Source organism: Myxine glutinosa, chromosome 2 (genome assembly GCF_964187855.1).
Source record: "Myxine glutinosa chromosome 2, kmMyxGlut1.1, whole genome shotgun sequence".
NCBI lineage: Eukaryota > Metazoa > Chordata > Myxini > Myxiniformes > Myxinidae > Myxine > Myxine glutinosa.
The window spans coordinates 60,035,975-60,061,038 of NC_136262.1; the positions used below are offsets into that span (position 1 = coordinate 60,035,975).

General features: G+C 43.2%; 1 protein-coding gene across 9 annotated transcripts in view; it reads right to left on the reverse strand.

Moving 5' to 3' along the window:
- LOC137421761 (DNA (cytosine-5)-methyltransferase 3A) overlaps positions 1-25,064 on the reverse strand; it is a 240,098-nt gene that overhangs the window by 44,408 nt on the left and 170,626 nt on the right. For 6 of the 9 annotated variants that reach the window (XM_068108127.2, XM_068108125.2, XM_068108126.2 and 3 more), the window contains 5 exons: positions 17,543-17,691; positions 13,930-14,015; positions 13,704-13,773; positions 6,668-6,786; positions 2,356-4,310 (listed from right to left, as the gene is read on the reverse strand). In XM_068108127.2, coding sequence (XP_067964228.2) covers positions 4,145-4,310; positions 6,668-6,786; positions 13,704-13,773; positions 13,930-14,015; positions 17,543-17,691 — 590 coding nt within the window. In that variant the 3' untranslated portion in view covers positions 2,356-4,144. Of the gene's footprint in view, positions 1-2,355; positions 4,311-6,667; positions 6,787-12,352; positions 12,406-13,703; positions 13,774-13,929; positions 14,016-17,542; positions 17,692-25,064 lie in introns of those variants that run through there. The other 3 variants (XR_013622675.1, XM_068108129.2, XM_068108130.2) reach the window with 3 other exon arrangements.

A 25,064-nucleotide genomic window follows, 5' to 3' on the forward strand; every position in this document is an offset into this window, starting at 1 on the left:
TGTCATTTATGCATTTTTTTTTTAGTTCAATGAAAACCTGCAGAGTGATGTGCATGTGCTTGCTTGGCCAGGCTAACAGGGAAAAATAAATAAAAGGTATTGACCTTTAACATTTTCACTGATGATTACATGGTTAATCTTATGGAAATTGTTATATATACATATATATATATATATGTATATAATTTTGATTGTTCTTCTGACCTTTTGTGATTGGTAAACTATAATCTATAAGGAGGAGCAATCCTATTGTTAAACTAAGAAAACTTGGTTGTATTCAACACCGATAAAGAACTGTGGGGTTTTGAATAATTGTTTACATGATAGTATGATTTTGTGCATTGAACACAATTTGTTTTCCCTTTCATAATCGATCAATGCAATGACAAGGCATCTGCAAAAAGATTTTTGTCATTAAAATATTATTATTATTATTATAACGCTATTAGGACGACAATGCAACTTACAAGGCCATGTAAAGCATGAGTGGGGAAAGGAAAAAGGCAAAATGTTACAGAACATTTGTGTTTCAATTAAATGTATATAGGCCAATTGTATTTCTCACAGTTTTGGAAATTTAAAAGCCTTTTATAAATATACAAAGTGCATTTAAGCATATAACTATCCTCAACATTCAATTCCTATGGATACAGAGAGCATGCTGCACCAGCAAGCAACTCGTGTTTGCAATCGAATGTGACGTTACATTTTGCACGTCACAAACCTATGTGCAGTACCAATTCAACAAATATAAATTATTTAAATAAATCAAAAGGATACAGTATAAGTAAATACACAAGACAATTCAAGGAAATGAAATCTTAAAATGGCTAGTACAAAACGCACGGAAGTGAAACCAATACTATAAAATGTACAATATTAGATTAAAAAAGGGTTAAAAGTCTTTGGTGGGAGGGATAAACAGACAACAAAATTGTCATTGCAAACGGCTCGGGTGGAAAGTGCCATCAAGTGATATTAAGAAACCGAAATGTATGGCATACAGTTCGGTCTGAATGTAGTTCCAGCGTGAAAGGGAATAAAAATAATGCCCCAAAGTGTCAACAAAAGTTGCTGCGATTGGTAAGAGCAACATGATTGACCACAAAACCAGAGTGTATCTACTCAAGCACCCTGATGCTGTTTAACTCTCCATAATGCTTTCCTTCCCCAGAAATGAATGTAGACGCCAAAGCTGATTAGCTCTGCAGCAAAGCATAATAATAAACGTGAATACACGTTACAATAGTCTCCTACATTTGAGTGTAAACTTTAAAATATCCCGGTTGAGTGCTGAAACTTTCTGGATATGATCAAATTGATGCGGCACCAGATGTGTTGTGTTGTGGGGTCTATCCGGTTTGTTAAGGGGCACAGAATATGCAAGGTTATTTGTACTTCTTAAAGAGTACTTTATCCTCGATGCATTAGCACAACTCCTCAAGATTTGCCTGGATATTTTGCGTTTGCGATTTTGCCTGTGTATCGGTTTCAGGATGAAGAAAAAATAATTGCCTCTCAGCATTGCTTAGCAAAAGTAACATGGCACACTGATCCTGCTCGAGGCACATGGTGCTTCTGTGATCACTCTCCTTTCATGTATGCTGTTGAGATTATTATATTCTCATTGTATCACTCATTGAGTTAATTGCTGTAATTTGCTGTTTTTTTTCTTGTTCTTTTTATTTTGCATTAGATTGTTATTAAGTGGGTTTGTATGAAGATCCTGAGATGTATTGTTCAATTTGGTATAAACAGCAACATCACACGAGTTCAGACAGGAAACGAAATGTCGAGGTTGTGCGTGTGATTATGTTAAAGGTTAAATGCTCAAACATTACATTGCCAAAAACCATTGCCGAAGCCGTTTAGATGTTCAGACTATTTTAACCCCAGACAGCTTGATTCTCAGGACAGACAGACAGACCCCAGGATTATATTCAGGAGCTTGAGCCAGACAGACACCCCAGTTCTCAAGACAGCTTGATGGTGAAAATGCAATTCAAGTCAGAGAGAATGTTCAAACCCAGGTCTGTGCCAAGCATGTGTTTCTGCCAACCCAAATCCTTGGCACTGAAGAATAAACAAAGCAATACACCAAGCCGGTATGCAAAAGGAAATGACTGCTTGACAACCAATATCTTAGCCAGCACTGATTCGATGAAATAACTATTTTTGCTAAGAGTTGTTTCATCTCAGCCATTGATGTTATCTCTGCTTATATGCGAGTTATCCGAAGTCCAATAATGTGGAATGACATGGCAGGTAGTTAACAATGGCACTTGTAATGTTGTTGAGCGGCAAAATTAACGAGCGTAACATAACCCAACTGATGCATTACTAGCTATCTTGTCAGTAATATTGTAGGGAGGATAAACAATTAAAAAATTGACGAATGATACGATTAATTTTGTTAGGGGTGTTGATTATAAATCTAATGAGCAATCATGCATGGATATACTGTACAACTCATAGCACGGTAGCACTGTCTCGAAATTCCAACCATTCGTTACAATACAGAACTGCAAAATGTCACAAAAGAAAAATTTGGAATTGTTTGAGAAGCGAATCAAAGTCGGGGAAATTTTCGGTGATAAAATATATCCATGCTGTACAGGGCGATAAAATTCCCAGTCGGTGTCGCTAGTTCTCGTAAGCCCTGAAAGTACAGATTGCTATCTCCAAAAGCTCCAGTGTTATTTTCACGCTCCATGTGACCTTAGGGAGAGTCTGTAATAACGCAACACCATAATGAAGCTTCTATAAAGTCTGTAAAATTTTCAAAAAGCTACGTGTAAATTTGTTTTATAAACATGGACAAAAGTGTGATGCTTTCCATCATTATCACATTGGAAAACAAAAAGATTGGCACAATGATGCAGGTGATTTCCTCCTTGTGTTGTCAATTAAATTGTCCCTTTTTATCTAGATCGACCCATGTATAAATAATATGGAGAAGTTCAAAATGGTGCTAAAGATTCAATCAACCTATCAACACTTGTAAAAGAGAACCCAAACATACTGCAGTACCTATCTATCTCAAGACAATGAAAATCGACAAAGTAGGAAACTTTTTTCAGCCATGTGTTCGATTTGAAACACGCAGAATAGGAAACCTCTCGTTCGATCAAGCAAAGAGGTGTGTTAACGCAAAAATTGAAATCCAGGTAAGCTAAATATATGTTAACCTGTAAATCTACGTTACGCAAATATCAGTCAAACTCGTTTGGTTATTTGGGTAAATAATTAAGCCTCAAATATAGAGTCAAGAGGTTACGATGTAAATCTTCAAACAAAAATTATCTCATCTGTTAAAACGATAAGACTCCAAAGATGAAAGATCAAAAACTGATCTCAGAAATTACCTTTCGACTCTCAATTTATGAACATCTTAAATGTACCACTAGGTTTTGTGCTCAGAGCATGCATGGTTCATCAACCACTCATTTTGAAGACACCAGTGTAAGGTCGTAACATGTTTAGCACCAGCGCACGAGAGAGTCTGTCACAAGGACCGCATTTTGATTCTGACTCCACCAGATCAACAAAACAAATCTGAAAGCTTTCAGAACTCTCGTGGAAATCAGTACAACACCAGGACACACGGATGCACAGAGATACTCCAGTCAAGTACAGATGAGTTGCAACGAAACATCTGAAGGCACTACACAAACCACGTGACAGGAAGTCAAACAGTTGCGAGGTCGTTAATGTGGATGTCAGCATACAGTAGTCCTGAGGAAACTTGGAAGTAGGCTGAATTAATGAGCAGAAAACATGTAAATTTGAATGGCACCGACTAATGTTACAACGATGAACGTGTGACATGAACGTAGCACCGCCATTTAAGAACACCAATGGGAATGACCACAGAAAAATTACTTCAAGAGTTTTTAAAATGCTTTCTTAAATCTATCCATTTTTTAAACCACCTTCTCAGTTAGAGTGCTTGCAGAGAACTCAGGATGTGGGTGTGGTGGGCCGTGGTTGGGGCTTCACCGAGGCTGCAATGAAGCAAGCACGCACCTTGCAAAAGCTAACAGCACATAAAACAAGTGATGGGCACATGGTATTTGTGTGTAGGCACGTTTTTGTTTTTTTTAGGTTAATGTACACAGTGAGCAGTGGAATTGAAGTGAAGGAATTATGTTCCAGGGCTGATATCTGCCTCGGTGCAGGCAAAGTAGTCTTTTAGGGGAGCAAACAGGTGCCTTATGATGGGAACGCTCCAGGAGCGACCGAGCAGCCTTTGGCGTGAGATGCGGCTCATGTTTGATACATCTGTGTAGTGGACAGGAAATCCAAATATCCTGGGCAAAGACAAAATAGAATGAAAGACTTGTCATTACTTTGGAATCAAATTACAATTAAGAGGACAAAGACGAATTGAAATGGGAAACTGCAGGGTTAATGACTATCATTTGTTATAGGAACAGGGCAGTAGGAGAGGTGGGATGAGAAAAAGAACACAGAAAGCATAGGACGACGACATTAATATTATTATGTATTTTGGGGTAGAGTGATGAATAGATTAAGGTAGATCTGCATAGGTAGATTCTCCGATGATCGGGGGTAGGAAGAACCATTTCGATGTACATACAGTGCATTGAGAAAGTATTCAGACCCCTTCACTTTTTTCACATTTTGTTATGTTGCAGCCTTATGCTGAAATCGTTTAAATTCATTTTTTCCCTCATCAATCTACACTCAATACCCCATAATGACAAAGAGAAAACAGGATTTTAGAAAGTTTTGCAAATTCATTCAAAAGAAAAAACTGAAATATTACATTGACAAAAGTATTCAGACCCTTTGCTATGACACTTGAAATTTAGCTCTGGTGCCTCCCATTTCTCTTGATCATCTTTGAGATGTTTCTACACCTTGATTGGAGTCCACCTGTGGTAAATTCAATTGATTGGACATGATTTGGAAAGGCACACACCTGTCTATATAAGGTCTCACAGCTGACAATGTATATCAGAGCAAAAAACCAAGCCATGAGGTCGAAGGAACTGCCTGCAGAGCACAGAGACAGGATTGTGTCGAGGCACAGATTTGGGGAAGCCTACAGAAAAATTTCTGCTGCATTGAAGGTTCCCAAGAGCACAGTGGCCTCCATAATTCTTGAATGGAAGAAGTTTAGAACAACCAGGACTCTTCCTAGAGCTGGCCGCCCTGCCAAACTGAGCAATCGGGGGAGAAGGGCCTTGGTAAGAGAGGTGACCAAGAACCCGATGGTCACTCTGGCTGAGCTCCACAGATCCTGTGTGGAGATGGGAGAAACTTCCAGAAGGACAACCATCACTGCAACACTCCACCGATCTGCGATTTATGGCAGAGTGGCCAGACGGAAGCCTCTCCTCAATGAAAGACACATGAAAGCCCACATAATATTGTTTCTCACAGTCTGAGAGTCCTTTAGGTGCTTTTTTGCAAACTCCAAGCGGGCTTTCATGTGTCTTTCACTGAGGAGAGGCTTCCGTCTGGCCACTCTGCCATAAATCGCAGATCGGTGGAGTGTTGCAGTGATGGTTGTCCTTCTGGAAATTTATCCCATCTCCACACAGGATCTGTGGAGCCCAGCCAGAGTGACCATCGGGTTCTTGGTCACCTCTCTAACCAAGGCCCTTCTCCCCCGATTGCTCAGTTTGGCCGGGGCGACCAGCTCTAGGAAGAGTCCTGGTTGTTCCAAACTTCTTCCATTCAAGAATTATGGAGGCCACTGTGCTCTTGGGAACCTTCAATGCAGCAGAAATTTTTCTGTAGGCTTCCCCAAATCTGTGCCTCGACACAATCCTGTCTCTGTGCTCTGCAGGCAGTTCCTTCGACCTCATGGCTTGGTTTTTTGCTCTGATATACATTGTCAGCTGTGAGACCTTACATAGACAGGTGTGTGCCTTTCCAAATCATGTCCAATCAATTGAATTTACAACAGGTGGACTCCAATCAAGGTGTAGAAATATCTCAAAGATGATCAAGATAAATGGGAGGCACCTGAGTTAAATGTCAAGTGTCATAGCAAAGGGTCTGAATACTTATGTAAATGTGATATTTCAGTTTTTGTCTTTTTAATAAATTTGCAAAACTTTCTAAAACCCTGTTTTCTCTTTGTCATTATGGGGTATTGAGTGTAGATTGATGAGGGAAAACATGAATTTAAACGATTTCAGCAGAAGGCTGCAACATAACAAAATGTGAAAAAAGTGAAGGGGTCTGAATACTTTCTGAATGCACTGTATGTGTTCCTTGTACTCTGTATGGGAAACTAGCAACAAATATTAGTCTTACTGTAGAGCACACAATTCCTTTCATTCTCAACTATCAAAATATTCTGATGGTGGAAGAATTGATTATTAACTCGAATTATTTATTTTTGATAATAATGCCTTTGCTAGGTCGACGGCCTCAATGAGGAGGTCCAAATTTTATGGCTGGATTCTATGATTGGTTGACAACCGACTATATTGTAATCTAGTGAGTGAAGGTAATTTTAGCAGCACAATGAGGCAATATGTACTCCACCAGGAGGATGTCGTTCAGTCACTGGTGTTGATTTTTTTTTTTTCAAATCCTATAAAGATATTTCCACAGCTGTCAGTCACGAGTCCATAGCTATATTGAAAAAAACATTGGATTTGATGGCTTGCTTCATTTTCTTGCTCACCTTTCCATCTCTGTACTCCACAAGATGTCCTCCTTCCCATTCATCATGACTGGGAAATGTTGGTCTTTCCCTTGCTTGATCGAGTTGGACCTCGTGGTGATTGTACGCACTTTGCTGAACTGATAAAAAACAACACATTAAAATCTTTAAAACATTCACCAATCACAGAACTTATTCGAATGCACTGTTGGTTGTTTGGTTATTTACAAGTATTAGTTAACCTTAGGGAAATACACCAACAGCAGGGTTAAGGGATAAAATAGAGGGGAACTTAGATAAACAAGCATTCTGAGTATTGCGCTGCAATACATGTCCCCTACCGGCAGTCTGTCATCCGGAAAACTGTTGGGGAAATTTCCAAAGTTCAAAGTGCCATAACTTTGTCAAAAATGATCGAAACGTCGTGAAGTTCGAACTTGATCTGTAACTTATCATGAGGAAACCATGTACCAAGTTTGAAATCATTAGCATTAAGAGTTTAGAAGAAAAAAAAGTCCGGAAAACTGTCCTTTGCGTGACGGACGGACAGACGGACAGACGGACAGACTGACAGACTGACAGACGAAGGGACGGAGTGCAAACCTATAGTCCCCTCCGGTGTACACCGGTAGGAGACTAATAAGGGGTGTGGGGAAGAATGAGGACTCAGGGAGGACACAGTGTGAACAAAATGGATACAGTCACAAACTCTCAAGAAGGAAAATCTGGAAACTTGGAAAGAGGTGGGCTGGGTTAATGTGGGTAGAAAAGATCATGGTTGTGGATGGAGGATGACCTGGGAGTTTATGAAAATTTAAAATGGAAAATAGATTTATGTCTCCTCATGTCCTTTTAATACGTGTGATATATGACCAAGCTCTTCTGTTAAAGTTACACACAAGACTACACAAGGAAACTAGAAACAGAAGGAGGCCATTCGGCCCATCATACCTGTACTACATCAACACCAGACCAATTTTATCTGTTGAAACAATGGAATTGAATTGGGGGAATGAGGTGAGGAATGTGGATGAGGAATCCACAAAATAAAAAGGGGAATATATTTATTTTCATTATTTAAAAAAGGAAAATATGCATTTTTTTTCTTTTGTGTTTTTCTTCCTGAGGATAAGAGAGGGGGGGGGGGGGCGAAGGCAGTTCTTGGATGAGAATACACAAGATCAGCCACACACCATCCATCCTCGAGCTACCTCAGGATCCCACCAGTATCCCTATACCCTCCTCTCTCCAATGCTTCTAAGTACATATCTAATTCCAATTTAAACCTATCTATATTTATGTTAACTTTTATTAGTTAACGTAAATATATATTGATTAATAAAAGTTAACATCTATTTATTAGGTACGCACAGAAGCTGGGAGTGAGTTGTTCTCGGTTGCACATGTAATAAACTACAGCGAGGGCTACCTGGCACTGGCCAGAGGGGATACTCGGCACTGCCCGGATGGGTGGGCTTTTCCTCGTGGTGGTTTCGGAACGTGTTGGACATTGAAAAGCTATGGACTTATTGGCCTCATAGTGGTTACATTTTGCCTGCAGGCGGGTAGCAGCACTGCCTGACCCCCACAACCAAATATACACACTTATAGCGGTCTTTGGTGGCCTCAAAACAGATGTCAAGGCCAATGTGTGGAAGCTTAAAACTTTGCCCAGATTCTGAAGCACCTACAAAAAAAATTTTGGGGCCTCGAGGTGCTACAGTTCAGCCATGAAAGAATAATGTACCAAGTGCACAAAGAAACACACAAAAAACTAAAGAATGGCACTCGGTAGAACGCATATCTCTGCCAGGCTGAACAGTTGACGTTTTATGGATCTGATAGGCCGGATCTGTGTCAGGATCTTCACGAAAATTTAATCGGCTTGTTCTTTTCATCTACCCAACTCATCCACCGAGTTTTGTCATAATCTGTCCACAACTTTTTCAGATATCATGCCATACAGTATATCATTTTTAGCCCGATCTCTCAATGGTGCAGAATCACCTAAAAAATTCTCGGATTCGGATCCTGATCTTCACTAAAATCTAATCCATTAGTCGTTGTCATGCACCCAACCTGTCCTCCAAGTTTCATCCAAATCTGTCCACAATATTTTGAGATCACACTTACAGGCAAACAGACAGGGGTGGAAATACAACCTCCGTCCACCTTCGATGGCAAAGGTAACGAGAACAGCACTCTCAAGAGAGCATATCTCTGCCAGGCTGAATATTTTACATTTTTTATTTTATTTTTTATTTTTTTGGGATACAAGATCGAGGCTCGTGTAAGAGCTAACATTAATGACAAAAAAAACAAACGGACACATAAGACAAAATAAAGAGAGCGGGAGACAAGATGGGGAGAGAGGGGGAAGCACACAAGTACAACATTTGAGAGCAGGGACATCCGGAGATCTGTGGGAGGGAGAACGCTTGGGGGGAGGAGGCATGGGAAGGGGGTTGGGGAGGGGTGGGAGAAGTAAAAAAAAAAAACCACATTGACACAGCTAGGACATCCAGGGAAGAAGTCGGTATTTCAGAAAAGTGGATCTGGGGTGAATTAATGTGGGTAGAAAAGATCAAGGTTTTGGATGGGGGAAGATAAGAGATGGTGGTGAACAGCTGTTTTAAAGACCTGGAGGGAGGAGTGGGATTGATGAGAGTGAGGGAGTTTGTTCCAGAGGCGGGAGAAAAGAGGAATGAAAGGGTGAAGGTGAGCAGAGAGTCTTGATTTTGGCAGTTTCACCAGAAGAGGGTTGCAGGCAGATCTTGTACGACCTGTAGGAGTATTTGGGGGACAGAGCACAGACAGAGCTGGGGGACCTAGGCCAGTGAGGAGTCGGTAGAAGACAGAAAGACCACCAATCTGCCTGCAGTGAGTGAGTGAAAGGCCCTCAGAGTTAGCTTCATCGCGGGAGATTCCAATGATTCTGAAAGCTTTGGTTTCAACAGTATGAAGCCAAGGTAGGTGTGAGGCAGCAGCTCCAGCCCAGAGGGAAAAGCAGTATTCCATTGAGCTGCGGATGAAAGCATTGTATGTGGTGAGGAGCTCAGGTGTGCCAATGAAAAACTTTGCACGACGGAGGATACCCAGTTGGCGACTGGCATTGGAGGCCAGCTTGGAAATGTGGTTTTCCCATGAAAGATCATGGCAGATTGTGAGAACCAAGAGCTTGAGTGACAGAACCTCTTGGAGAGGATTGTTGAGAAAGTAGATGGGAGGGTTTTCCAGATGATCTTTTTGGAGAGACATAGTAAGAGTGTGAGATTTGTCAGGATTGAAAGACATGTTCCACTTGTTTGACCAGTCTGTGATTTTGTCCAGGTCTGCAGAGAGTGAGGAGGCTGCAGACTGCCGATCTGAGGGATGAGGTATGGAGCAGCAGAGAGTGGAGTCATCAGCAAAGAGATAGAGAGGATTTTCCAGAGAGTCGGAGAGATCATTGATGAAGACCAGAAAAAACACAGGGCCCAGAACACTGCCTTGGGGAACTCCAGCCTGGACAGGAAGGGGAGATGAGAGAAATCCATTCAGGGCCACACGTTGGCTACGACCAGAGAGGAAGTCCGCAAGTCATGCGTGGAGATTCCCATGGATACCATAGGAGGAGAGTTTGGTGAGCAGAGCGGGGTGCCAGACCGTATCGAAGGCACGTGATATGTCAAGGGAGACAGCTCTAATTTCCTGTTTGACATTGAGGACCTCCATCCATTGTTGAGACAGCAGAAGCAGCATGTCCAGAGTAGAGTGACCTGGTCTGAATCCATATTGATGATCAGAGATCAAGCCATTGGAGAACAGGAAGGATTTGATATCCAAAGCAATGATGGATTCCATGACTTTGCTGATAATTGGGAGCAGTCTGATTGGTCTGTAGTTGCAAGGATCTGTTTTTGCTCATTTTTTGTGGAAAGCTGAAATGTTGGCTGATTTCCAAGCTGATGGCAGATGACCTTGAGCAAAAGCGAGGGTGAAGAGAACAGAGAGAGGGTTTGAAAGAGCGGCAGAGCAGGATTTTAGGACCCGTGGGCTGATGCCGTCTGGTCCAGTTGCAGAATCAGTGTCGAGGATTGACACAAACTTCTCCACCTTGTCAGAAAAGAAGGACACAGAGTCCAGGAGCAGCTGGGTACGACTGGGTACGGTGGGTACAGAGAGAGACAGGTTTGGGACACAAGATTTTGAGGCAAACACAGAGTTGAGGCACTCAGATTTTTCATGTGCGGAGTCAGCTGTGCAGACGTTTGAGGTAAGGGAGGAGATGGAGGGGGAACAAACACCAGAAACAGATTTGACAAGACGCCACCAGGATTTGGAAGAGGGAGACAGGTTTAAGAGTTCACTCTTGAGAGGAGATAGATATTGTTTCCTGGCTCTTCCGAGGGTAGACACATACTTGCTCTGGGCTTTGTGAATTTAAATGAGATTTCCATTGCATTTGCCTTCCAGGAGGAGAAGGCAAGTTGTTTCAGGGCAAGTGCCTCACCACAAAATTCCGTGTACCATGGACGGGAGGAAGGGTATGACAACTGAAGACGAAATGGGATAAATCTGTGCATGAGAGAGAGCAGTTTACTTTGGAAGAATTCCCAGGTTGAGTTGATGTCAGAGGCAGTGGATATGGGAGACCAATCCAGACGATTTATGGCTGCTTGTAGACCGTGCCAGTTGGCCTGAGTGAAATGCCAGACTCGTCGAAGCTGAGGAGGCTCTCTGAGAATGGCCAGAGAGATGCCCACTTTAACAAGCATATGGTCAGATGAACCGATTGGAGCAGAAGAAGAGCAGGAGCAATTTGCAGGGAAGTTTATCATAATCAAGTCTAGAAGAGAAGATACTCCATTGACTGAGATCCGGGTCGAGAAATTGACAGATTGCGTCAGTCCCAATGAGTTACAGAAGTCCTTTGCTGAGGTGCAATGACTGGTGAGAGCGGTACCCACACCCAGCCAGCTGGCATGATGGCAGTTGAAATCACCACAAATGAGGAAGAGAGAGTTGGGATGAGTCGATAGAAGTTGGTCCATGTTATCAGACAGGGAGATGTAGATGGAGTCATCACTGTTTGGTGGACGGTACAACACACATATGAACAAAAGGTGGGAGCGAAGGGGAAGCCGTAGCCAGAGGTACTCCTGGGGGTGAGGTGGGGAGAGGGCAGTGCAGGGAGAGTGAGGAAGAGAGTTTTTGATAAAGATAGCAACCCATCTCCAGGACGAGGCTCACTGATAGGCCACTATTATTGTATGACATTATTGTATTACACCACATTGTATCCCACTGATTGGCCGGATCTGTATCCCGACCTGAACCAAAATGTAATGGGCTTGTTCTTGTCACAGACCTCACTCATCCACCAAGTTTTGTCATAAGTCGTCAACAACTTTTGGTGACATCGTGCTATATATATCGTTTATGGCCCTATCACTCAATGGTGAAGAATCACTTAAAATCATTAAAAATTCTCGTATCCAGGTCCTGATTCAGGTCTTCATCAAAATCGAACCAATTCGTCCTTGTCACACACCCAACCTGTTGACCAAGTTTCGTCTGAATCCATCCATAACTTTTTGAGATATGGTGCTATATATGGGCTTTAGCCATATCTCTCAATGGTGAAGAATCACTTAGTAAATTATAAAATCCAGATCCAGTTCCAGATCTTCATCAACATCTAATCATTTCTTTCTTGTCACATACCCAACCTCTCCACCAAATTTCGTCTGAATCCATCCACACCTTTTTGAGATATCCTGTTCACAAACAGACAGACAGAAAAACAAGAAGACGTCATGCAGAGCACGATACTTGCAAAATCCACCGCTCCCTTCCAAAAAAGTTGCCACGGATACATCAAATTGTCATTTTCATCAAGATTAAAATTTACGATCTTAATCAAAGCTCGGGTCAATCGGATTAAAATTGATGATTTTTCAGGTGAAAATTCATGATTTTAGATGTTTGACCTTGAGTTGACCTTTGACCCTATGACCTTAAAAATAGTTGGTTTCCCAATTCAGTGAGGTAAAATGCAATTGCTGTTGAATTTTCAAGTCAATCTGATGAAAATTGACGGTTATTTCAGATGGAAATTGATGATTTTGGAAGTTTGATCTTGAGTTGGCCTTTGACCTTTTGACCTCAAAAATAGTTAGTTTATCAATTTAGTGACTCAATATACAAATGCTATTCAATTTTTAATTCAATTGGATGAAAAATGGCAATTTTAGAAATTTGACCTCCAGATGACCTTTGATCTCAAAATCAATAGGCTTCTCACTTGTGACGACCTCTACAACTTGGTGAATGGTGAAGTTTCATGAGGATCGGTTTAGAATTGTGACCTGTAGGCGAGTGACAGACAAACAGATAAACAGAAGAACAAACTCAACCGACCAATATACTTGAAAAATCTTCGATTTTGCAAGTAACAAACAGACAGGGGTGAAAACTATTTTTACATATTCCATCCACCTTCAGTGGGAGAGGTAAGAAACGCACAAACACTTGAAAATGTTGACATAGATGGATGGTCTGGTTGGTCCCTTCGATATTGCAAAGAGCATAGGTTTACATGGAATTTAATTTCAAAGTTTTAAGCATCACCCGTGAGAGCCAAATTTGTGAATAAATGGGCTAACCCCCACTAATTTCACCCCAATTCCAATTTTTTTGAAATACCAACTTCTGTCCTGGAAGTCCTTGGTGTCCTTGTGTTTTATACTTCTCCCACCCCCCCCCCCCCCCCTTCCCACGCCTCCTCCCCCCAAGCCCTCTCCCTCCCACACATCTCCCTGCTCTCAAATGTTGTGTGCTCTCAAGTGTTTGTGTGCTTCCCCTTCTCTCCCCATCTTGTCTTCCGCTCCCTCTTTTTATATATTTTGTTTGTCTGGTTGATTTGTTTGTGAAGTAAATGTTAGCTCTTTCACGAGCCTCGATTCAGTATACAAAAAATAACATGGACGAAAATAATGTAGAAATACAGTGATAGTTGAAGCTATATCCGCAGGTTGAAAAACAAAACCACTGAGTCACATGACTTCAGCCCTACCCTGGCCATCCGTCCATGTTCTAGACAGTCTTGTAACTCTAGCTTGTCCACTGCCGTAGCCACAAGAGGCCTGCAGAGAGAATATGAAGAGAATAATGATTATTCAAACTTTGTTTCCATTTGCTCAGGCCTGTCAACTTGAATAGAAACAGTAATTCAATAGACACCATGAAGATGATCTTTCTAAGCACGTTTGGGGAGCCGCAGAGACAATATTAAGCATCACCTGTTCATTCCTGGCAAGTTTCCCCAGAAGTATCGAGCACGATGAGCAGCAGAGACTTCTTTGGCATCAATCATCACTGGGTTGCACTGTCCGCATATGTTCACGGACGGAGGCAGCATGAAGAACAATGTTGAGCAGTGATGAAAAATCATTTATGATCAATGTCCTGTTATTTATGAAGTGGTTGTACTGGTAATCTGGCCTCTGAGTCACAGAATGATTGTCACAATATGTCAAAAAGTTTTAAATTATCTCAAAAAACAAAATTATCTCCTAATGTTTGGAAGACCACACTAAAGTGTGTAGGATATTTCAAAAGCCAAAAACAGTATTATGATCACCAAATGGTTGATTAAAATGTGATCTGTAATACTCTTTATTATTCTATTAGCTTGATCAATAGACGTGTGAAAGTCAATTTCTAACTTTGTCGAATTTGCAAGTATAAAGATACAAGTAGTTAGTGAAAGCTCTAGGGTTCTACAGTTGAATCTGTCTAAGTCAGTGATAGGCAAATGTGGCTCTCAAAGAGCCTCAAAGACTGTGAGATGTCTTTAATCAAAGTGATATTGTCTCAAATGTGTAAGTCGATTTGAAAAGCTAATGGGTATAACATCTTCTGTTTTACACCACGTCTCACAGTATATATAGGGTCGGTAGCTCACACGGCATACACAGGGTGGCCGGTAGCTCACACGGCACACACAGGGTGGCCGGTAGCTCACACGGCACACACAGGGTGGCCGGTAGCTCACACGGCACACACAGGGTGGCCGGTAGCTCACACGGCACACACAGGGTGGCCGGTAGCTCACACGGCATACACAGGGTGGCCGGTAGCTCACACGGCACACACAGGGTGGCCGGTAGCTCACACGGCACACACAGGGTGGTCGGTAGCTCACACGGCATACACAGGGTGGCCGGTAGCTCACACGGCATACACAGGGTGGCCGGTAGCTCACACGGCATACACAGGGTGGCCGGTAGCTCACACGGCATACACATGGTGGCCGGTAGCTCACACGGCATACACAGGGTGGCCGGTAGCTCACACGGCATACACAGGGTGGCCGGTAGCTCACACGGCATACACAGGGTGGCCTAAATTCCTATTCATCCTATTGGGAAGGTCAAACATGTAATCGAAGTTGGTTAGAGCCGGTTTTTACGGTGTAGCCTGTAGGGCAATGCTGTCTGGAATAGCATACATAAGTATGTATGTATGTATGTCCCTCACAAACATCCACCAATCAGAGCTGAGGATGTGGTCACATGACAGGACGACAGCGTTTAGTAACCATTACGGTTGCATATTTTACGAAAAGGAAATATAATAACCTTCTGTGGAATGTTTGGGGTCCCAGAGGGTGTCGTAAAGGAGGTATAAGGTCATGAAGTCATTAATTAGACTTTGAAAAAGAATAAATTTACTTCAATTAGATCACTTTAATGTGTAAAATGTTGCTATTTAATTTATTTCTGCCCCATCCAAAATTAACACCGTGTGTGTGTGTGTGTGTGTGTGTGTGTGTGTGTGTGTGTGTGTGCGTGCGCACAACGATGATATCCTCAATGATCCTTGGAAAAAGAAGAGGATTATACTGGACCCTAGAAGAGATCTGTTCCACCTTCTGACACCTGCCAAAGGAGATGCTACACGAATGATTTTTCCATGTGATGTCACGTTGTGACAATAGTACAAGATGGTGACCATTACAATGTGCAATTTCACAACACTTTGCCTCTCAATACCCTCTGAAGCTTGTGATAATCTCACAGTTGATTCAATTTTGATATTTCTGCCCCGGAGTGTATGATGGGCTGAATTTGTTGCCTTGTTTGCGACTAATGGACAGCACAGAGCGCAAAAGATCTTTAAATGTAATTTTACTTTTTGGGATTCTAACACATTCCATGATATGTGGATGAGTATTTATTTTGGCTCATTGCCTTATCTGTAGCTGTGATTGGTGATAAGTTTAGCTCATTGTAGTGGATATAATAAGAAAGACAGTGGGCTTGAGTTGTCTGCAGCCAAGCAAGTTCATAGGCCTGAGTTGCCCTCTGCCAGGGATTACACCACTCTCAAACACTTGGCATTTGTCACGTGCTTTATTGTTTGGGAAATCTTTAGTAATACTATACAATACTTGGGACATTCAAAATGTCTATGAATGAGATATTCACAATAGTCCAAGAGATGCTAAATGAAGTATAACAATATTTCATATAAAAAACATATATTTCTGTAATAATTACATTTACTGTATATATTGAAAAACACGGATCCTTCTGGACTATAGTATCTCGTTTGTATAATTTTTAGAATGCCCCTCATTATAACCGATTAAAATATATATATTTCAAAAGAATACTTTATAATAATACTTTTTAATAATATAAAATAATACAATAATATTTGGCCATTTCCTTTCAAAACATGATTAACCCTGTTGTGAACCTCATGCTCAGTTTAAGAGTAACATTAACTGTGAGTAACCACACATCTATTTATATGATATGATGGGATGGTGGGAGAGGGATAAGGGGACAAGGTTACTAGTTGACTCCAAGGGACACCATGCGGCCCGGGGATTGAGCCTACTAGTTCCCTCCACCGCCGAATGTGGACCGAGGTTACGTTTGCAACCCTGTTTGTCTGTCTATTCGTTTGTCTGTGAGCAGTATGTCGCAAAAAGTTAAATGGACGGATTCGGACAAAACTTGGTGGACAGGTTGGGCGTGTGACAAGGAAGAATTGGTTCGATTTCTGTGAAGATCCGGATCCGGATCTGGATACAATAATTTTATTTTCTTTTAAAGTGATTCTTTGTAGCGGCTACCGCTGGGTTTTCACAATCGCCTTGCACCTATCAAGGACGCGGAGCGATCACCATGCCGGGCTCGTCCAGGACGCCCGGGCAGGCTCGCCCTCAACTTGCCAGGCCGCAGCCATGACGCTGGGCCACGCCCCTCTCGCCTTTCCTGGGCAAACGCTCCGGGATAATATGTATATATATTGCTGCCCGATAAACGGGCTTTTCAGAGTGCCTGAGTGTTTGGTTTGATTAAAGCAACTCGGATGAATTCCAGCTTTTTGTCGCGTCCATTCTTCCGATCGACGTGGGAGCCCCAGCTCCTTCATCTTCATAATTGAGAGATAGGGCCAAAGACTATACAATATACATAGCATGATATTACAAAACATTGCAGGCAGATTTGGATGAAACTTGGTTTGAGGTTCGGTGTGTGCTAAGGAAAAATTGGTTTGATAATTTTTAAGTGATTCTTCACCATTAAGTGAAAGGGCTAAAACCGATACATAGCACGATGTCTCAAAAGGTTACAGACTGATTCGGACGAGACTTGGTGAATGCGTTGGTTAGGTGACAAGAAGAAGTGATTAGATTTTGGTTCAAGTCCGAATCCAAATCCAACATATCAGTGGGATACAAAACGTAAACTGTTGAGCCGAGCGGAGGTATGTGCTCTACCACATGCTGTTTTAGTTTAAGCTGAATTTTTCAGCTAACCTGGTGGATCAGTGTGTGATGGCAATTGTCAAAGCAGTTTGTAACCCGGCAAGTAGATGAGACACTTGCTCCCTCACCTCGAGAAAGCGAGAAATGTCTCTCTTGTCACTGTTGCCCATGGCCGCAACATTCTCAAAAAGCCAGAAGAACATCCGGTCTTCCTCCACCTTTGGTTTGGCTTCGTTCATGAGGCGATAGAACTCGAAAAAGAGCCTCCCTGTACCCTCTACACAAACGGTAGGGAAAAGCAAACAAACAAACTTCAAACAAATTTTAACAAATCCTATTTAAACTTGGAAAATAACATCATCACTTATATGCTCCTCCAGCTCACAAGTGTCAGTAAAAACCCAAATGGCTCAATAATGACCTTCAGGAGGTAGTCATCTTTCCTGACCCATCTGTGGTCTACATGTGGTCCACACCTTGTGCTTGACTCTTCATTGCCTCAGGGAATTTTGAGATGGGAACTAAAATGTTATTAAAAAAGGCAGTATTGCCGAAATCATCTATATAATAATAGCGGAAGGACTCGACTTTGTTATCCCTTTTACGCCGCACCCAGTGACCCGATGCCCACGGCACTAATGGATTTACGATCTACGAACCGCGCTCTTTGTTTATCACGTACAGACACACTCGAAAAATCTGAATTAGCCGACGTTGGGGCCCAAAAGCATCCGATTAACTGCCGATACGACGCCATCTTATGACGCCATCGTATTGGCGTCTGCTGGGTGAAGGCGAAGCGAGCCATCCGCTGATTGGACAGTCGAGTGGTGTGAACATGGGTGGTGTGAACCAAATGGTCTTTTTATTCCCTTGAACATTTTAAATTAGGATATATAAGGAAACGTCTTTATCGTCATTTTAATAAAGTTAAATGGAGTGACGTTGCGATACTCCGGGTGCGTTGCATAAATCCTCGTAACTCAGAGAGGTGTAGCAGGTGGCGAGACGTAAGGAAGCTTAAAGATAACGAGCTGAAACAGACGAACGATATGTCAATCCCTTTCTACACCGAACGGCAATAAAAGTATGAGAGAGGGAAGGCATGGCCTGAGCACTTCGAGCAGAGAGGACTGATTGGACTTAACTTAAAGAGAAAAAATTGGAGCTTAACGGAAGATGAAGATCCCATGAGCGCTCCCCTATGCCATCCATAATGGTACACTCTATCCATACACCACATCCTCCCTTCCGTGGATGTTCCACGGGTTTCACGTCTTTATCGTCATTTTAATAAAGTTAAATGGAGTGACGTTGCGATACTCGGGGTGCGTTGCATAAATCCTCGTAACTCAGAGAGGTGTAGCAGGTGGTGAGACGTAAGGAAGCTTAAAGATAACGAGCTGAAACAGACGAACGATATGTCAATCCCTTTCTACACTGAACGGCAATAAAAGTATGAGAGCGGGAAGGCATGGCCTGAGCACTTCGAGCAGAGAGGACTGATTGGACTTAACTTAAAGAGAAAAATTTGGAGCTTAATGGAAGAAGAAGATCCCATGAGCGCTCCCCTATGCCATCCATAATGGTACACTCTATCCATACACCACATCCTCCCTTCCGTGGATGTTTCACGGGTTTCTGCTAGTCTATATAATAATAGCGTAAGGACTCGACTTTGTTATCCCTTTTACGCCGCACCCAGTGACCCGATGCCCACGGCACTAATGGATTTACGATCTACGAACCGCGTAGATCTCTCTCTCTTTTCTCATAAACAAACTCTTTGTTTATCACGTACAGCCATACTCGAAATATCTGAATTAGCCGACGTTGGGGCCCAAAAGCATCCGATTAACCGCCGATACGACGCCATCTTATTGGCATCTGCTGGGTGAAGGCGAAGCAAGCCGTCCACTGATTGGACAGTCGAAGGCGACAGCAAGCCGTCCACTGAGTGGACAATCCTGAGCATGCATTTGTGCTAGTGTCGTCGATCGCGGTGTACGCTAACCTCATCAGGTGGGTTTACCATAATTTCTATCTCTTTGTTTATCACGTACAGCCATACTCGAAAAATCTGAATTAGTCGACTTTGGGGCCCAAAAGCATCCGATTAACTGCCGATACGACGCCATCTTATTGGCGTCTGCTGGGTGAAGGCGAAGCAAGCCGTCCGCTGATTGGACAGGCGAAGGCGAAAGCAAGCCGTCCACTGAGTGGACAATCCAGAGCATGCATTTGCGCCGGTGTCGTCGATCGTGGTGTACGCTAACGATTGCAATAAATACGTTGTTCATATACGCACTCTTCATTCTCATCTTTCTTCCTAACTCTTACTCGGACAAGCAAATCCCCTATGCCATCCATAATGGTACACTCTATCCATACACCACATCCTCCCTTCCGTGGATGTTCCACGGGTTTCGCCTAGTCTTAAATGAATAGGTAAATATAATATATCATTGTGGGAATGACTTATAGGGGCTAACTTTGCATAGGATCGTTTAGTTATCTCCCATATTGAATGTATTAGAATAAGTGTGAGGTAATTTTATTGTGATATAAGATATGCGTTGTTTTATGTTTAGGAAGATGTTTGCTACCTGCTCCCCCATGTTTGTGTCTAAAACCACCATCCCTGGAAACCCCCCTTTTAATGTTCTTACCTTTGTATTCTGTCTTTTGTGTGTGATTAAAACGACCTGATAGGCCATCACGTGTAAGTTTGGGTGGAAAAAGCCACGCTTCGGTCCTGAAGACAGAGGAGGACTATCTGAATGACAGATCGATGGGTGGTGCCCTCACCCATAAAACTGGGTAATGGACCAATAGAAGCTGAGATGGGAGGGGTTAAGTGGGTCATCAGAGCGGGTGAGGGCAGATGCTATAAAAGCGGGTGTAATCCATGCATAAAGGGTTTGCTGGAAACCTCACCGGGGAACTTGCATGTGATTTGCTGAGGGATTTCCCCCTGAACCACCCTTCCCTTTGCTGTGGTGGTATCCACCAAGCCCCACCCAGCAATCGCACTCACTCTCTCTCTCTCTCTCTTCCTCTTGCATGGACTACAGCATAATTTGTTCCTTTTTGCCAGCTCGTATCTCCACCAGGAGGTCAAGCTGTTTCCTGCCAGGCACAGCCAGGGCATTTTCCATCTTGTCTGTCTCATTCTCTTGCCTATCTGCTGTGGAATGACTAAGGCCTTAACATTAGATAATTAAGGTTCCCTTTTGTTCATTTGACTTGTGGGCATGAATTAAGTAGAGGGTTAAGAGGTGTTTATTGTTCATGATTGATTGCTTCACTTTGTGTTCCTATGTCACATTCTCCCAATTACATTTTAAAACCTCCACAAATAAATTTGGGTGGTTCCGTTTGCGATTGCAATTATGCACGCCCATTAAAAATGACAAATTGGATATGGGTGATTAGCATTCATAACGAGACCGTGCCATATGCCCAATTACTCCACTTTCTTGTTGTTAGATATCAGGCATATGGCAACGAAAAAGAGTGGTGCATTTACTGGCTGGGGCATCCCGCTTGGTATGGTATCGTGGTGGACACGTGGTCTGGCCAGAGAACAACCAAATTAGTTGGCCACTGTGATCGCTTTGATACAGTTTCCGGGATTTGAGATGGGCAAATGGATGAACCCAACGACTCCAACAATATATTGTTGTGGATCTGGTCAAGGGGGTGAAAAGAGGGATATATTAAAATAGTTATTTCATAGTACGTGTTAATATAAGTGTGATGTAGTTTCTGTGAATGATAGAGCATGTCAAGCACATGTTTAAAAGTATCTTGACTTGTCCCCCACCCTCACTCCAGTGTCTGTGTCTAAATCCTGTCTTTCTACCTTCCTGCATTCTTAAACCTTCACCATTGTACATCTGTCCCTAGATGAAATTTTCCTCCCTGTAGCAGTCAATCGATGCAGCCCACAAATGAGATCACTGGGTCATTGCAAGGACATTCCTCTTTTCTCCCACCTCTGGAACAAACTCCCTCACTCTCTTCAATCCCACTCCACCCTCCAGGTCTTTAAAACAGCTGTTCACCACCATCTCTTATCCTCCCCCATCCAAAACCTTGATCTTTTCTACCCCCGCTAATTTCGGTCCCCTAGTGTTTTATACCTCTCCCCCCCCCCCCTTCCCACACCTCCTCCCCCCAAGCCCTCTCCCTCCCACACTTCTCCCTGCTCTCAAATGTTGTGGTTGTGTGCTTCCCCTTCTCTCCCCATCTTGTCTTCCACTCCCTCTTTTTATATATTTTGTTTGTCTGGTTGATTTGTTTGTGAAATAAATGTTAGCTCTTTCACGAGCCTCGATTCAGTATACAAAAAAAAAAACACTGAATAGGCTGGTAAGCCCATATACAAAACAACATCTGTCTGTTGTGTGGAATTTTCCTCACTTGCCAGCCATTGGGCACACACCATAAATCACCATTTCTCGGGCTGCGTCCGTCAATAGGTGTGCACTACAGACGGTTCAATGGTCCCCGTGGGACGTAATAAAAGCACTCACACCGTGTGCGTGTTGTTTGTGGTTCAGGTTTGTGGCACCAGTCATGGTTTGTTGATGAGCTGGTATGCTGAGAACGTGTTTGTTACTGGCACACAAGGCACATCGAGTACATGCCCCACACCAGACCGCTGCACACCAGAATGAGCACCCACTCCACATGCACGAGCATTGCCAGCACGAAACAGGTTTCTCTTTGTCTCATCACCTCCCATCTCTGTCCCAAATTTCCCGAGTGGAAGAGATTCACTACCATACTTAAAGTGAGCCATTAGAAGTCGAAATTTCAAAAACAAAGGGAAAAAAACAAGTTAGGTAATCGACTCCATGTTTCATGCCAAACCCATATAAGTATTGTTATGTCAGGGGGGGGGTAGAGGAATACATAGATGTAGGTAGATCTGTGGAGGTCGAATGCTCCGGGATGTTGCGATAGCTAGAACCCACTATGTACCTTAAAGTTAGTATGTGTAGGCGTATCTCGGGATAATTGCGTATGTGTTTCCTGTACGAGGACAGGAAGTGCTAAGTAGTCAGGGCGATAAGGGTAACTTTCTGTGTTTTCCCACCTCTGTGGTCATACCGGTGTGTACCCCAGTTTAGAATAGGTACACCGTATCCCTGCGTGTCGTAAGAGGCGACTAAAAGGGTTGGCGTCAGGAAGGGCATCCGGCCATAAAAACATTGCCTCAAAAAGAGAACCATGACAATTACAACTACATATGGGCAGGGTACAGCCCGAAGTACCCCGTGGGGGACCCCACTCCCTCTCGTCAAAACTTAAGGTGGGGAACCCAATCGAAGCAAGGGTGGAAATCACTCCATTTATGACGACGAAAAGTCTGATGCCCGACGTGGAGATCGGGTTCTGAGGTTTGGGACATGGAATGTAGGGACAATGACAGGGAGATCAGGAGAAGTGGTTGAAGTATTGGTCAGAAGAAGAGTGGATATATGTTGTGTGCAGGAGACGAGATGGATGGGAAGTGGTGTGAGAATGGTGAAGGGTAGGCAGGGACAGAAATACAAGTTTGTGTGGCAAGGGTGCCCGGAGGGCATGAATGGTGTTGGTGTCCTGTTTTCTGAGGAGTTTGTAGACAGTGTGGTGAGTGTGACGAGAGTGAGTGAAAGGTTGATGACGGTGAAAATGATGATTGGAAAGCTCTTGGTGAACGTCATCTCTGGATATGCTCCGCAGGTTGGTCGGAGCGATGAAGAGAAGGACAAGTTCTGGTGTGCGATAGAGAAGCTGATGTAAAACATGAAAGATAAGGAAGTTGTTGTGGTAGGAGGAGACCTAAATGGACATGTGGGAAGGAGTATGGACGGTTTTAAGGGAGTTCATGGGGGTTACGGATATGGTGTGAGAAATGGAGAAGGTGAAAGGATTTTGGAGTTTGCTGATTGAGTTGTTGTGTTGATTTGTAATACTCAGTTCCAGAAAGAGGATAATAAGCTTGTTACATACACGTCAGGTGGGTCGACGACAACCGTTGACTACCTGATGGTGCGTAGGCAAGATAGGGGGCACCTCCGGGACACAAAGGTGATCCCGGGGGAGGAGGCTGTTTCACAGCACCACTTGGTTGTCTGCGACATGGGGGTGAAAGGTGCGAGGAGAGCTCGGCGGGTGAAGTACCAACCGAGAATGAAGGTGTGGAGGTTGAAAGAGGTGACAGTGAGGGAGGCATTAAAAGAGAGGCTGAGTATGGAAAAGGATGATGTGGTTGAGCTTGAAAGCGGTTGGATGTCAATGAAAGATAGTCTGTTGGGAGCAGTTGGTGAGGTATGTGGATGGACAAAAGGACCACCGAGGCACTCGGAAACATGGTGGTGGGATGATGAAGTTGGAAAGAAGATTGACGAGAAGAGGAAGAAGTTCAAGGAGTGGCAGAAGGCGAAGGGTACGGGGGCAGAAAAGGAAGAGCACGAAAGTTATAAGGCAGCCAAGAAGGCTGCAAAGAAAGAGGTAGCAAAGGCGCAGGAGGCATGCAGGAAAATGTTCGGAGAACGCTTGGATTTGGAAGATGGTCAGAGAGCGGTATTCAGGATTGCAAAGCAGATAGTGAAAGAGAGGTGTGATGTGATGGGGTTGAGTTGCTTGAAGGATGAAGTGGGACAAATCGTTGTGGACCCAGATGGAATTAAAGGAAGATGGAAGAGATATATGGAAATACTGTTGAATGCAGAGAATGAATGGGATGGCAACATAGAGAGTAACCCAGTTTTAGGACCAGCAGAGAAGATAACCGAGAAGGAAGTTGAGGAAGCGATAAAAGCAATGAAGAGTAGAAAAGCGGGAGGGCCGACGGGAGTTGTGGGAGATATGTTGAAGGCAGCGGGAAATTGGGGTGTGAAGAGAATCACAGAGATCTGTAATCTGGTGGTGAAAGAAGGCCGCATTCCAGTAGATTGGGAACTGCGTACCCTCGTCGCTCTATACAAGGGGAAAGGTGACCCTCTGGACTGCTGCTCGTATCGAGCGATAAAGTTATTTGGAGCATGGAATGAAGGTATTGGAAAGGGTGTTGGAGAGGAGGATAAGGAAGAAAGTGAAGATTGACAAAATGCAGTTTGGATTTATGCCAGGAAGAGGAACGACAGACGCGCTTTTTATTGTGAGGCAGTTGCAGGAGAAGTACATGGAGAAGAGGAAGAAGTTGTTTCTTGGGTTTGTTGATCTGGAGAAAGCATTCAATAGGGTTCCACGTGAAGTAGTGACATGGGCATTGAGGAAGTTAGGAGTGGAGGAATGGTTGATCAGAATAGTGATGGCAATGTACAAAAGAGCGTGCACAGCTGTAAGGACGAAGGACGGGAACAATGGTGAGTTTGAGGTGAAGGTGGGAGTGCATCAGGGGTCGGTACTAAATCCACTACTATTTGTAGCTGTGATGGAGGTACTGGCTCGGAACGTAAAGGAGGGTTTACCATGGGAGTTGTTGTATGTAGATGATCTGGTGTTGATTGCAGAAAATATGGATGGACTGAAGGAGAAGATGAACAAGTGGAAGGAATGTATGGAGACGAAAGGTCTGAAGGTGAATATCAGAAAAACAAAGGTGATGGCAAGTGGTAAAGCATGTGGTGAGGTGGAAAGAACTGGGAAGTGGCC